The 12,990-nt window shown below is 48.1% G+C and overlaps 2 protein-coding genes across 2 annotated transcripts in view; one reads left to right on the plus strand and one right to left on the minus strand.

Moving 5' to 3' along the window:
* Positions 1-12,990, minus strand: part of AURKA (aurora kinase A) — a 239,049-nt gene that overhangs the window by 43,665 nt on the left and 182,394 nt on the right. The window lies entirely within an intron of this gene.
* CSTF1 (cleavage stimulation factor subunit 1) overlaps positions 1-12,990 on the plus strand; it is a 36,521-nt gene that overhangs the window by 11,652 nt on the left and 11,879 nt on the right. Inside the window, exon 5 of the mRNA XM_068264478.1 lies at positions 12,551-12,941. Within this exon, the coding sequence (XP_068120579.1) occupies positions 12,551-12,941 (391 nt within the window). The remainder of the gene's footprint in view (positions 1-12,550; positions 12,942-12,990) is intronic.

Below are 12,990 nucleotides of genomic sequence, written 5' to 3' on the forward strand. Positions count from 1 at the left end.
ACAATTGTTTGATTTTTTTTTACACACAATTCTCCATTTACATAGAAATTTCTCCCACCCAGCATGGGTATGTGTAAAAATACACCCCAAAACACATTATACTACTTTTCCTGAGTACGGCGGTACCACATGTGTGACACTTTTTTGCAGCCTAGGTGCGCTAAGGGACCCAACGTCCTATTCACAGATCATTTTGAAGCATTTGTTTTCTAGACTACTCCTCGCGGTTTAGGGGCCCTAAAATGCCAGGGCAGTATAGGAACCCCACAAGTGACCCCATTTTAGAAAGAAGACACCCCAAGGTATTCTGTTAGGTGTATGGCAAGTTCATAGAAGATTTTATTTTTTGTCACAAGTTAGTGAAAAATGACACTTTGGGGAAAAAAACCAATAAAAATTAATTTCCGCTAACTTTTGACAAGAAATAAAATCTTCTATGAACTCGTCATACACCTAACAAAATACCTTGGGGTGTCTTTTTTTCTAAAATGGGGTCACTTGTGGGGTTCCTATACCGCCCTGGCATTTTACAGGCCCAAAACCGTGAGTAGTCTGGAAACCAAATGTCTCAAAATGACTGTTCAGGGGTATAAGCATCTGCAAATTTTGATGACAGGTGGTCTATGAGGGGGCGAATTTTGTGGAACCGGTCATAAGCAGGGTGGCCTTTTAGATGACAGGTTGTATTGGGCCTGATCTGATGGATAGGAGTGCTAGGGGGGGTGACAGGAGGTGATTGATGGGTGTCTCAGGGGGTGGTTAGAGGGGAAAATAGATGCAATCAATGCACTGGGGAGGTGATCGGAAGGGGGTCTGAGGGGGATCTGAGGGCTTGGCCGAGTGATCAGGAGCCCACACGGGGCAAATTGGGGCCTGATCTGATGGGTAGGTGTGCTAGGGGGTGACAGGAGGTGATTGATGGGTGTCTCAAGGTGTGATTAGAGGGGGGAATAGATGCAAGCAATGCACTGGCGAGGTGATCAGGGCTGGGGTCTGAGGGCATTCTGAGGGTGTGGGCGGGTGATTCAGTGCCCTAGGGGCAGATAGGGGTCTAATCTGATAGGTAGCATTGACAGGGGGTGATTGATGGGTAATTAGTGGGTGTTTAGGGTAGAGAATAGATGGAAGCACTGCGCTTGGGTGGTGATCTGATGTCGGATCTGCGGGCGATCTATTGGTGTGGGTGGGTGATCAGTTTGCCCGCAAGGGGCAGGTTAGGGGCTGATTGATGGGTGGCAGTGACAGCGGGTGATTGATGGGTGGCAGTGACAGGGGGTGATTGATGGGTGGCAGTGACAGGGGGTGATTGATGGGTGATAGGTGATTGGCAGGTGATTGACAGGTGATCAGTGGGTTATTACAGGGAAGGACAGATGTAAATATTGCACTGGCGAATTGATAAGGGGGGGTCTGAGGGCAATCTGAGCGTGTAGGCGGGTGATTGGGTGCCCGCAAGGGGCAGATTAGGGTCTGATCTGATGGGTAACAGTGACAGGTGGTGATAGGGGGTGATTGATGGGTAATTAGTGGGTGTTTAGAGGAGAGAATAGATGTAAACGCTGCGCTTGGGTGGTGATCTGATGTCGGATCTGCGGGCGATCTATTTGTGTGGGTGGGTCATCAGATTGCCCGCAAGGGGCAGGTTAGGGGCTGATTGTTGGGTGGCAGTGACAGGGGGTGATTGATGGGTGATAGGTGATTTGACAGGTGATCAGTGGGTTATTACAGGGAAGGACAGATGTAATTAATGCACTGGCGAATTGATAAGGGGGGGGGGGGGGGGTCAGAGGGCAATCTGAGCGTGTGGGCGGGTGATTGGGTGCCCGCAAGGGGCAGATTAGGGTCTGATCTGATAGGTAACGGTGACAGGTGGTGATAGGGGGTGATTGATGGGTAATTAGTGGGTGTTTAGAGAAGATAACAGATGTAAACGATACATTTGGGAGGTAATCTGACGGCGGGTTTGCGGACGATCTAATGGTGTGGGTGGGTGATCAGATTGCCCGCAAGGGGCAGGTTAGGGGCTGATTGATGGGTGGCAGTGACAGGGGGTGACAGGGGGTGATTGATGGGTGATAGGTGATTGGCAGGTGATTGACAGGTGATCAGTGGGTTATTACAGGGAAGAACAGATGTAATTAATGCACTGGTGAATTGATAAGGGGGGGTCAGAGGGCAATCTGAGCGTGTGGGCGGGTGATTGGGTGCCCGCAAGGGTCAGATTAGGGTCTGATCTGATAGGTAAAAGTGACAGGTGGTGATAGGGGGTGATTGATGGGTAATTAGTGGGTGTTTAGAGGAGAGAATAGATGTAAATTATTGGTGTGGGGGGGTGATCAGGTTGCCCGCAAGGGGCAGGTTAGGGGCTGATTGATGGGTGGCAGTGACAGGGGGTGATTGATGGGTGATTGACAGGCGATTGACAGGTGATTGACAGGTGATTGACAGGTGATCAGGGGGGATAGATGCATACAGTACATGGGGGGGGGGGTCTGGGGAGAATCTGAGGGGTGGGGGGGTGATCAGGAGGGAGCAGTGGGCAGGGGGGGGGATAAAAAAAAAATAGCGTTGACAGATAGTGACAGGGAGTGATTGATGGGTGATTAGGGGGGTGATTGGGTGCAAACAGGGGTCTGGGGGGTGGGCAGGGGGGGGGGTCTGATGGGTGCTGTGGGCGATCTGGGGCAGGGGGGGGTAAAAAATCAGTGTGCTTGGTGCAGACTAGGGTGGCTGCAGCCTGCCATGGTGGTCCCTCGGACACTGGGACCACCAGGGCAGGAGGCAGCCTGTATAATACACTTTGTAAACATTACAAAGTGTATTATACACTTTGTATGCGGCGATCGTCGGGTTAACATCCCGCCGGCGCTTCCGTATGGCCGGCGGGATGTTGCGGCGCCAGGCGGAGGCGGAGGATCGCGTCACGGATGACGCGATCGCTCCGCCCATGCCCCTACAAGGACCGCCGCCAATTGTCAATACGGCGGTCCTTGCGGGGTGCACTTCCCGGCCGCCAATTGTACATACGGCGGTCGGGAAGTGGTTAAAAGATTATATAAGAGACGTCATAACTCCACCAATGCATTCTCTTTTTTTTGTCCTCAGACACTATAGGACCTGTACAATTTATTTTTTTCTGCTCTTATTTTCTGTCTTTCTATCTTTTATAACTTAATTTTTTCTTATAGGAATATTGTTTTGTTTTCAGCAAAGGACAGGTGCTCTTGTCATGCATATGGTTACTAAATGTGCCATGAATTGCTTGCTACAAAGTTCATTTTAGCAGCCGTGATACCTGTAAACCGGAGTATGGTTGAGAAGGAACCACGGTCGCTTGCCTCATTTGCTTCGCCAGGCTGTAGGTTAGTGTTTGTTTTCTTTCTGGGGCATCCCGGTATGTAAGGGTTTTCTGATGGCGCCGGGAGCGGCATGATGCGAAGAGGCGGGCGGAAGTTCGGCAGTTGGATGGCTGATCTCAGTTCAAAGCAAAACTGGATGAAGAGCCCCTTTGATGGGAAGTCACTTTTTTGGAAAGGAGATGGACTCCGCCATTTCCCGGGTAACTGGCGGAAAATCTGGGTTATTACCCCAGAATCGCCCAGCTAAGAAAGCGTTTCATGTTACAAAGAAATAACATTATAATAGGTTCAGGGAAGCCAAAGGTTACAGACCTGGAAAGTCTTTTCGTAGGAATTGGAAAAGCACTCACTCAGCTCTGGGCAAAGTCCCTGAAGTCAGCATCTCAGGGGTCGTTACAGAGTAAGCAGCCTTTTTGAAGGTGTCCCCACCCAGACATTGATAGTGGGGTCAAGACTGAAAAGTTTTGTCAATGTCTTGGTGGAGAACGTGCAGGATCCGTGGGTATCTACCGTTATCGACAAAGGGCACAGATAGGAATTTCACAAGAATCTGGAAGATAGTTTTTTTTTTTTTTTTTTTTTTTTTCCCCCGACCAATGTTCCGTCAAACCCATTGAAGAAGAAGGCATTGGAGCAGTATGTCCAGAATTTGATTCAGCAGAAGGCTGTTGTATCAGTACCGAAGTCTCAGAGGTTCAAAGGAGTATATTCCCCTCTCTTCCTGGTGCAGAAGAAATCGTGAGAATTCAGGCCAGTGATAGATCTGAAGTACCTCAACAGATCGATAAGAATTCCAAAATTCAAGATGGAATCCCTGCATTCTATAATTCTGGCAATATCCCCGAACGACTGGATGGTGTCGATCGATTTGCAAGATGCTTATTTCCACATTCCAATACACTCCAGCTGTCAGAAGTATCTAAGATTCGCCATAGGAAGTTGCCATCTGCAGTTCTGTTCTCTGCCATTCGGTCTTTCAACTTCATTTCGCACAGTCACAAAAATACTGGTGTCGGCAGTAGCAACATTAAGATTGAAGGGGATAAAAGTTCATCATTATCTCGATGACATCCTTCCTTGAAAAATCCAGAGAAGAACTTCTCAGAGACAGTGGTCTTTTTTCTTACAGAGCTTGGTTGGATCATAAACAAGAATAAGAGCCAGATGGAGCCAGTAACAAGTCTTGTGTATCTGGGCGCATTGTTCAACACTCGCAACAATACAGTCTCGTTGCCCCTGGAGAAGATGCAGAATATAAGGCAAAGAGTAACCTGGTTCCTTCATCAGTCGACAGTTCAAGCAAGGGTTTGTCTGCATGTTTTAGAAGTAATGACATCCACAATTTTAATGATAAAGTGGAGCAGATGGCACTTAAGACCACTACAGATCGAGTTCCTAAAACAATGGAATCACTACTCAATGTCTCAAAGGATCAAGATCTCATGGGAGACCAGACTATCATTGTTATGGTGGACCAGAGAGCACAATCATCTGCAGGCCAACTCATTAATCCCATATTTATGGATCACAATTACAACCAATACAAGCAGACTAGGTTGGGGTGCTCATTGTCAGGACAAATGGACCCAAGGTCTATGGGACTTTTCTCAGAAAGATGTAGTCTCCAATGTAATAGTTGAGAGCAGCCTACAAATCAATGCAAGCCTTTGCACATCTCATCAAAGGGAAGGCGGTCTGTCTCCAAATGGACAATCGTGCGGCAGTGGTGTACATCCAGAAGCAGGGAGGTACCAGGAGTTGTATCCCATTATGAACTGGGTAGAGTTAAATCTTCTGGCAATAAAGGCGATTTACATTCCAGGAATTTAGAATACACGGCCGGATTTCCTATCGAGAAATCTAGTGTTTAACAACGAATGGAAGTTGGAGGAGATCTTTCAATCGCTAGTGCAGATCTGGGGGCTTCCACAACTAGATTTGTTTGCATCAGACCAGAATCATCAGCTTCCCAGGTACTTCTCCAGATTCCCATCAAAGAAATCGGAGGGAGTGGATGCCTTATCTCTTCAGTGGAACACATCTCTGGTGTATGTCTTTCCCCCAACTCCCTTGATACTGAGGTTCTTAAACAGACTTCAATCATAGAGTGGGGAAGCAATTGTGATAACTCCATATTGGCCAGGGAGGCCATGGATTCCGATGCTGCTCAGATTGGCGGTGTGTCCACCTCTGAAGTTACCAGTCAGGCCCCGTTTCCACTATCGCGAATCCGCATGCGTCTTGCATATGCGGATTCGCATAGACAATATAAGTGAATGGGCCTGTTTCCACTTATGCGTCTGCGGGAGCGTTTTATTGTGCAGAGAAAATCTGCACGGAACACCCTGCAGAATTCGCCTGCGTGTGGAATGCAGGCGAATCGCACACAATGTACTTAATAGGGAAATCGCATGCATTTTCCCCATGCGTTTTTTGCCGCGAATTCGCATAGGTACCAATGTAAATTCACACAGGCAGTGACATGGTTAAAATCGCATATACCCTCACCTATTGCATACGCATGCGATTTCATCAGCGGTGGAATCTAGGCGATTCTGCACCGCAATAGTGGAAACGAGCCCTCAGACCAGATATTCTATCACAGGGGAAGTTGGTGCATCACCACCCACAGAGACTTTCTCTAACGCCATGGTGATTGAGAGGAGGTGCTTGTTAAATAGTGTATTTTCGGAAGTGGTAGTGGAGACACTAGTAGGAGCAAGAAAAAGTCTACTAACAGGACTTGCCACAGAGTTTGGAAGAAGTTTGACTTTTCTATTCAGAGGGGAGTTGATTATTTGTCACCATCAATTCCTCATGTACTGAACTTTATTCAAACGGGGTTTGATCTAGGATTGGCTTTGAGTACCTTGAGTGCAGGTCTCAGCCATTTCTGCTCTAATAGGGTCACAGCTAGCCTCTCAGTGATTAGTCCAACAATACTTTCAAGCAGTGATGAAGTTGAGACCTCCAATAAGAAAAATATTTCCATCTTGGGACTTACCTCTAGTACTAGAGTACTTGTCTTCTTCGCCTTTTGAACCTCTGGAAAATTGTACAATCTGGAACTTAACTTTAAAGACTGCCTTTCTAATTGCAGTTTCATCTGGAAGGAGGATCTCAGAGATTCAGGCATTGGGGTGTCTGGATCCATTCATAACATTCTTTCCAGACAGTGGTGCTTAGGACAATGCTACACTTTCTTCCTAAAGTGGTCACAGTAAAACACTTGAACCAGGAGTGGGCTCCTTCCTGCATTCCCTGCGGATGAAACCTTTCCCGATGGTCATCCTTTGGATATCAGCAGAGTATTAAAACAATACCTACAAGTAACGAGTCCTTTCAGATCATCAGAACATCTCTTCATTATCTGTCAGGACCTAGAAAGGGAAAGGAAATCTCATCCAGAACAGTTGGATAATAAGCCTGATCCGTACAGAGTCAGAGGGTCTGAAGAACCTTCTATAACCTCAGCTCACTCTACAAGAAGTGTGTCGTCTTCATGGGCAGCATGTTCGGGAGTATCCCTGATGACCATCTGCAGAGCAGCGAACTGGTCTTCACCCAATACCTTTATTAACCACTACAGGGTTGATCTAGCTCTGTTGACTACTGTTAATTTTCAAAAAAGAGTTTTGAATTCAGCTCATAAATAAGTTTTTCAATTGCACCCACCTGTGTTTTTTCTTTATTTTAGTTAAATCCCATAGAGTATGCCGACATGGAGACACCAGGGAAACAGGAAAATTGATACTTGCCTCTGTAATTTTTAATTTCCTGGTGCATCTCCATGTCGGCATACGACCTGCCCTGGTCCAATATGTCTGAGTTATATTTACAAGAATGCGTTGGTGGGGTTATGACCTCTCTTATATAATCTTTTTTAATTGGTCCTATAGGGGTTAGAATGGCGGCGTTAACCCATAGAGCAGCGTTTTTCAACCGGTGTGCCGCGACACACTAGTGTGCCGCGGGATGTTGCCTGGTGTCCGTACAGGTCTGGCCTCTCGCCAGACCTGTACCTACTGTAGGGCGCAGGAGGGGGGGAAGCAGCGCTAGAAGGAGGGGCAGTGGAGGCACCGGTGGGGAGGGGGGAAATATCCCCCCCCTCCCTCACCTAGGACCCCTCCTTCTGCCTCTCTCCCCCTCCATTTAGCGGTGGCAAGTGCGGCTCGCGGCGGGGAGGCATGCAGAGAATTACTCACCACTTCCGCGTTCCAAGCGCCGGCAGCGTCATGTCGTCAGATCTCCGCCTTCAATGCCGCCCACTGTGCTTCTTGATTAGCGGAAGCACAGTGGGCGGCATTGAAGGCGGAGATGTGTGACGACATGACGTTGCCGGCGCTTGGAACTTGGAAGTGGTGAGTAATTCTGCGCATGTCTCCCCGCCGCCAAGCCCGCACTTGCCACCGCTAAATGGAGGGGGGGGAGAGGCAGAAGGAGGGGTCCCAGGTGAGGGAGGGGGGGATATTTCCCCCCTCCCCACTGCCCCTCCTCCTTCTAGCGCTGCTTCCCCCCTCCCTGGCATCTATACTGGGAGGGACTGTACTAGCTATACTGGGGGCAACGAAACTACCTATACTGGGGGCAACGAAACTACCTATACTGGGGGCAACGAAACTACCTATACTGGGGGCAACGAAACTAGCTATACTGGGGGCAACAAAACTACCTATACTGGGGGCAACAAAACTAGCTATACTGGGGGCAACTATACTAGCTATACTGGGCACTATACTGGGGCACTACCTACCTATACTGGGCACCATGCTAGCTATACTGGGCACTATACTAGCTATACTGGGGGCAACGAAACTAGCTATACTGGGGGCAACGAAACTAGCTATACTGGGGGCAACTAAACTAGCTATACTGGGGGCAACAAAACTACCTACACTGGGGGCAACTATACTAGCTATACTGGGCACCATGCTAGCTATACTGGGCACCATGCTAGCTATACTGGGCACCATGCTAGCTATACTGGGCACCATGCTAGCTATACTGGGCACCATGCTAGCTATACTGGGCACTATACTAGCTATACTGGGCACTATACTAGCTATACTGGGGTAACTATACTAACCATACTGGGGCAACTATGCTAGCTATGCAGCCGCACCCCAGCCCCCCCCCCTCCCCCCCATAGCACGGCACTGTCCACTAGGTCTCGCAAACACCCGCGCGGAAAATTAGAGGTAAGTATCAATCTTCCTGTTTTCTGCTCCATAAAACAAATTTCCCCAGTTTTCTTGGCTCTTATTTGGTACATCTGACACACAAGGAAGTTGCAGGGCATGCTTTTCTGACACACAAGGAAGTTGCAGGGCATGCTTTTCTGACACACAAGGAAGTTGCAGGGCATGCTTTTCTGACACACAAGGAAGTTGCAGGGCATGCTTTTCTGACACACAAGGGAGTTGCAGGGCATGCTTTTCTGACACACAAGGAAGTTGCAGGGCATGCTTTTCTGACACACAAGGAAGTTGCAGGGCATGCTTTTCTGACACACAAGGGAGTTGCAGGGCATGCTTTTCTGACACACAAGGAAGTTGCAGGGCATGCTTTTCTGACACACAAGGGAGTTGCAGGGCATGCTTTTCTGACACACAAGGAAGTTGCAGGGCATGCTTTTCTGACACACAAGGGAGTTGCAGGGCATGCTTTTTTTTTTTTTTCCTTTCTTTACTTTCCCATCAGACATAACTAATGCAGCCTGACTGTCTGAAGCCTCTTTTCCTCCTATTTTCCCCTGCCACACCTATGTTCTTCTCTGATTGGCCAAGATTTCTCAATGCACGTTCTACTGCAGAGCTGGGTGGGAGTGTCTGAAGACTGGGAGGGGGGCGGGCAATGATACACAGAGTAAGGGAGGAAATTATGTCAGGATTGGCTTCAAGATAGACACAGACAAAATGGAAAATCCTAAGAAGGATTTTCTTTTTTTCTTTAGAAAGATCACTAAATTCAAAATGTTGACAGTGCAATTCACATGTTTTGTAAGTAGAGCAAGTATTTATCTACCGGTACTTATATATGTGGGGTTTTTCCGAGATAGTATGGCTGACAGCTCCTCTTTAAGTAAAAAAAAAAAAAAAAGACAGTGCCTGTCATAAGACACTCTGGGCTTGATTCAACTGTTAGCACGGCTTTTTGCCCCAAAAAAACGGTTATCATGCGCAAAAATTCACGTTCGTGCGATAACGTGAATTTATTGCGTGAGCGTTAACGTGTGAAAAAATTGCTTAAAAGTGCGAATGTGAATTTTTGCACGTGATAACCACTATCACGCGAAATTTCGCGCGAAGCACTTTTCACAGCGTGCTAACAGCACCGTTTTGTGAATTGAGCCCTCTGTCTTAATGATACAGGACTGGGGGGGTTAAATACTTAGTGGATCAACTAAACTTCATCCAGGCAGGTGATTGAGCTGCCCCCTTGGAATTATGGTTGTGGCATTTTTTTTTAAATTTGCTGAGGCCTTGGCCTTGCCTACCTGCGTTGCCACGGCCTGCCCAAGCTGCTGAGCTCGGGGCTTGCCATGACCGTGCAGATGGAGGTCCCAAAGAGCTTTTGCAGACTTTGGTAACTTTGGTCCTGAAGAGGGGGGGGTGAGCATCATCCGAGTCCCGTTGAATGCCCTCCGACCTATTATTATTATTATTATGTATTATATAGCACTGCTTTCTTCTGCAGCACTGAATAGAGTACATAGTCATGTCACTCATTGTCCCCAGAGGAGCTCACAGTGTAATCCTACCATAGTCACAGTCTAATGTCCTACCATATTATTATTACGCAACCCTTCCATGCTCTCTGGGAAATGCTGAGACAGTCTGACATATGCACATAATGATATTATGGAAGGAGTGCATGCTCAGTCTCAGGGGAGGGGTGTTGAATGAAGAGGCCAGTAGCAGCAGAAGAGGGAGAGGCAGCCAGGGGAGCTCAGTAAGGCCGGCCCTTACTAAAATAGAAAGATAGAACTTAGTTTTCTACCAAGTAGAAAGGAATGGCAGCGCATCCTAAACCAAGCTGCACCTGACTGACACTATCTGCATAGAGCTGCTGGGCCTCTTAAAGATACAGCTGCACTTTTTACAGCTGAGGCAGGTGCTAATCACCTAATGGAGAATGTTTGTTTTTAAAATAATTTGCAAAGGATTTTGTACTAGACCCTTCCACTGCAATGAGGTCACCCCATCGGAAGGGACCCCAGCAACTAGCTATAAAATGGAGGAAGGTGTGAGCGAGAGACGGTGTCTCACAGAATAACGCTTGGCTTTTACCAGTCTGAGCAGACCTGTGATCTGTCCATTATTTTCTCACCTCTTTGAAGTGCTGCATCCCTGCTTGTGTGAGTTTGGAATGCAGGAATGCTTTCTGCCTGGCTAGGAATTTATCGCATGGCAGTATGTTTAGTTACTTGTTTACTGTAGTCGTAAGGCTGATCTTGTGTTTGTTTTTTTTCAGACCCTTACGGCACAAAGGCAGTGGTCTATGGGGTTGATGCACTAATCGGTGGTAATATTGCTGTTACTACCACCAGCAGTGTACTGCACATTAAGCAGTTAGCATGCCCGCCGGTACATGGGTAATGCAAGCATTGCTACGGTAACGCCCATTATGCAACTTGTATTACTTTAGTAACACCAATGCCCATTACGCACCTTGTGTTAGCATGGTAACGCTCGCGTAAGTCATGTACTGTGGTTCGTGCTAATGGCGTATTACGCGGTACAGTGCTGGTACCATGCGCTGCGCACAGAAATATTACCAGCAGCTATATGTCAAATGCATGGTGTTTGGGGTATTCGGATAGCACTCCTATCTTGCAGCTTTGAGGTTTAACCACTTGAGGACTGCGGTGTTAAACCCCCCTAGTGACCAGGCCATTTTTTCTTAATTAGGCCACTGCAGTTTTAAGGCAAAGCTGCAGGGCCGCACAACTCAGCTCACAAGTGATTTCCCCCCTCCTTTTCTGCCCACCAACAGGGCTCTCTGTTGGTGGGGTCTGATCGCCCCCACATTGTTTATTTTTATTTTTTTTTTAATAAATATCTTTTATTTTTAAATAAAAAATTTAAAAAAAATTTTTTTACATTTTTATTTTTTACTTTACCCTCCCTCTCCCCTGCCGGCCAATCACGTGATCGGCTGTCATAGGCTTCTGCCTATGAGAGCCGATCGCTCTCTTGTCCCCAGTACAGCGCTGCTGCAGATCGCAGCGCTGTACAAAGTAGTTAGACGGCAAAACCGCCGTCTAATAGTCTCCGGAGCGGCGATCGACGCACGGAGACTGAGTAGGAGATGTGTGCGCGCGATCTCCTGCTAGCCCCATAGAAGACAGTTCACGCCAATGGGCGTGGAGCGGTCCTGGGGCTGCCGCACTGCTCACGCCAATTGGTGTGCAGCAGTCGGCAAGAGGTTAAAGAACATCTGTAACAAACAAAAACCCCCGGTTAATTCTTGCCTCGGGAGGGGGAAGCCGCCGGATCCTAATGAGGCTTCCCCTGTCCTCTTCACTCTCAGGCATCCAGCACTGGCTGCCCCCCCCCCCCCCCCCCCCCCGAACACTAGCAAGATAAATATTCATCTACCCCAATTCTACGCAGGTGCAGTAGCTGCTCTCCGATCGGGCTCAGGCGGAAATGGCCAAGCGTATTGAGTCCGCTGTACTGCGCAGGTGACTCGCGATTCGCCTTAGCTGCAGCTAGTCAGCTGAATGGGAGCCGCTGCTGAATTTGGAAACTGTTGCAGCTCCCTGTTGAAATGAGCCCTAAGATCTGGGCCAGGAAACTATCTGCGTGGAGTTTGTATGTTCTCCCAGTAGGGCTTATTCACAAAACTTTTCGGTTGAATTATCTCACCTTTACAATTTACAATTTCTCTCCTTATCTAACTTGACTCATGACTTGTCTCTCCTTATTTGACTTAACTCATGATGGGGTTATTTCAGCAAAAGTCGGTAATACTGCGTTGTACACATAGCACACTGCAATATTACCTTCACTTCCACCTGCAAGTGCCACAACTGTTGCTACGGTAACATGCGTTCCTAGCAGTAACAAGCGTTACCATAGCAGTAATAAATTGCCCACTGACATTGAACAAACCCGCAGTGCCCGGCATGTGTGTCAGGAAATGTCTATCTCCTCTATTGATGTGCTTTTAACTTCTTGTTTTCCCAGGAAGCGGAAATCTTACGGTCCATCTCTTTCCACCCATCGGGAGACTTCATCATCGTCGGCACCCAACACCCCACCCTGCGGCTTTACGACGTCAACACCTTCCAGTGCTTCGTGTCCTGCAACCCCCAGGACCAGCACACGGACGCCATCTGCTCCGTCAACTACAACCCCACCGCCAACACCTACGTCACCTGCAGCAAGGACGGCAGCATCAAGCTGTGGGACGGCATCTCCAACCGCTGCGTCAACACGTGGGATAAGGCCCACGACGGGACGGAGGTCTGCTCCGCCATATTCTCCAAAAACTCCAAATACATCCTGTCCAGTGGGAAAGACTCTGTGGCCAAGCTGTGGGAGATCTCCACCGGGCGCATGCTGGTCAAGTACACAGGTACGTTAACCGGGGAGGCCGGAATACCCGCATCCTCTTTACGTCTGTT

The sequence above is a fragment of the Hyperolius riggenbachi genome, chromosome 12 (assembly GCF_040937935.1).
Source record: "Hyperolius riggenbachi isolate aHypRig1 chromosome 12, aHypRig1.pri, whole genome shotgun sequence".
NCBI classification, from domain to species: Eukaryota; Metazoa; Chordata; class Amphibia; order Anura; family Hyperoliidae; genus Hyperolius; species Hyperolius riggenbachi.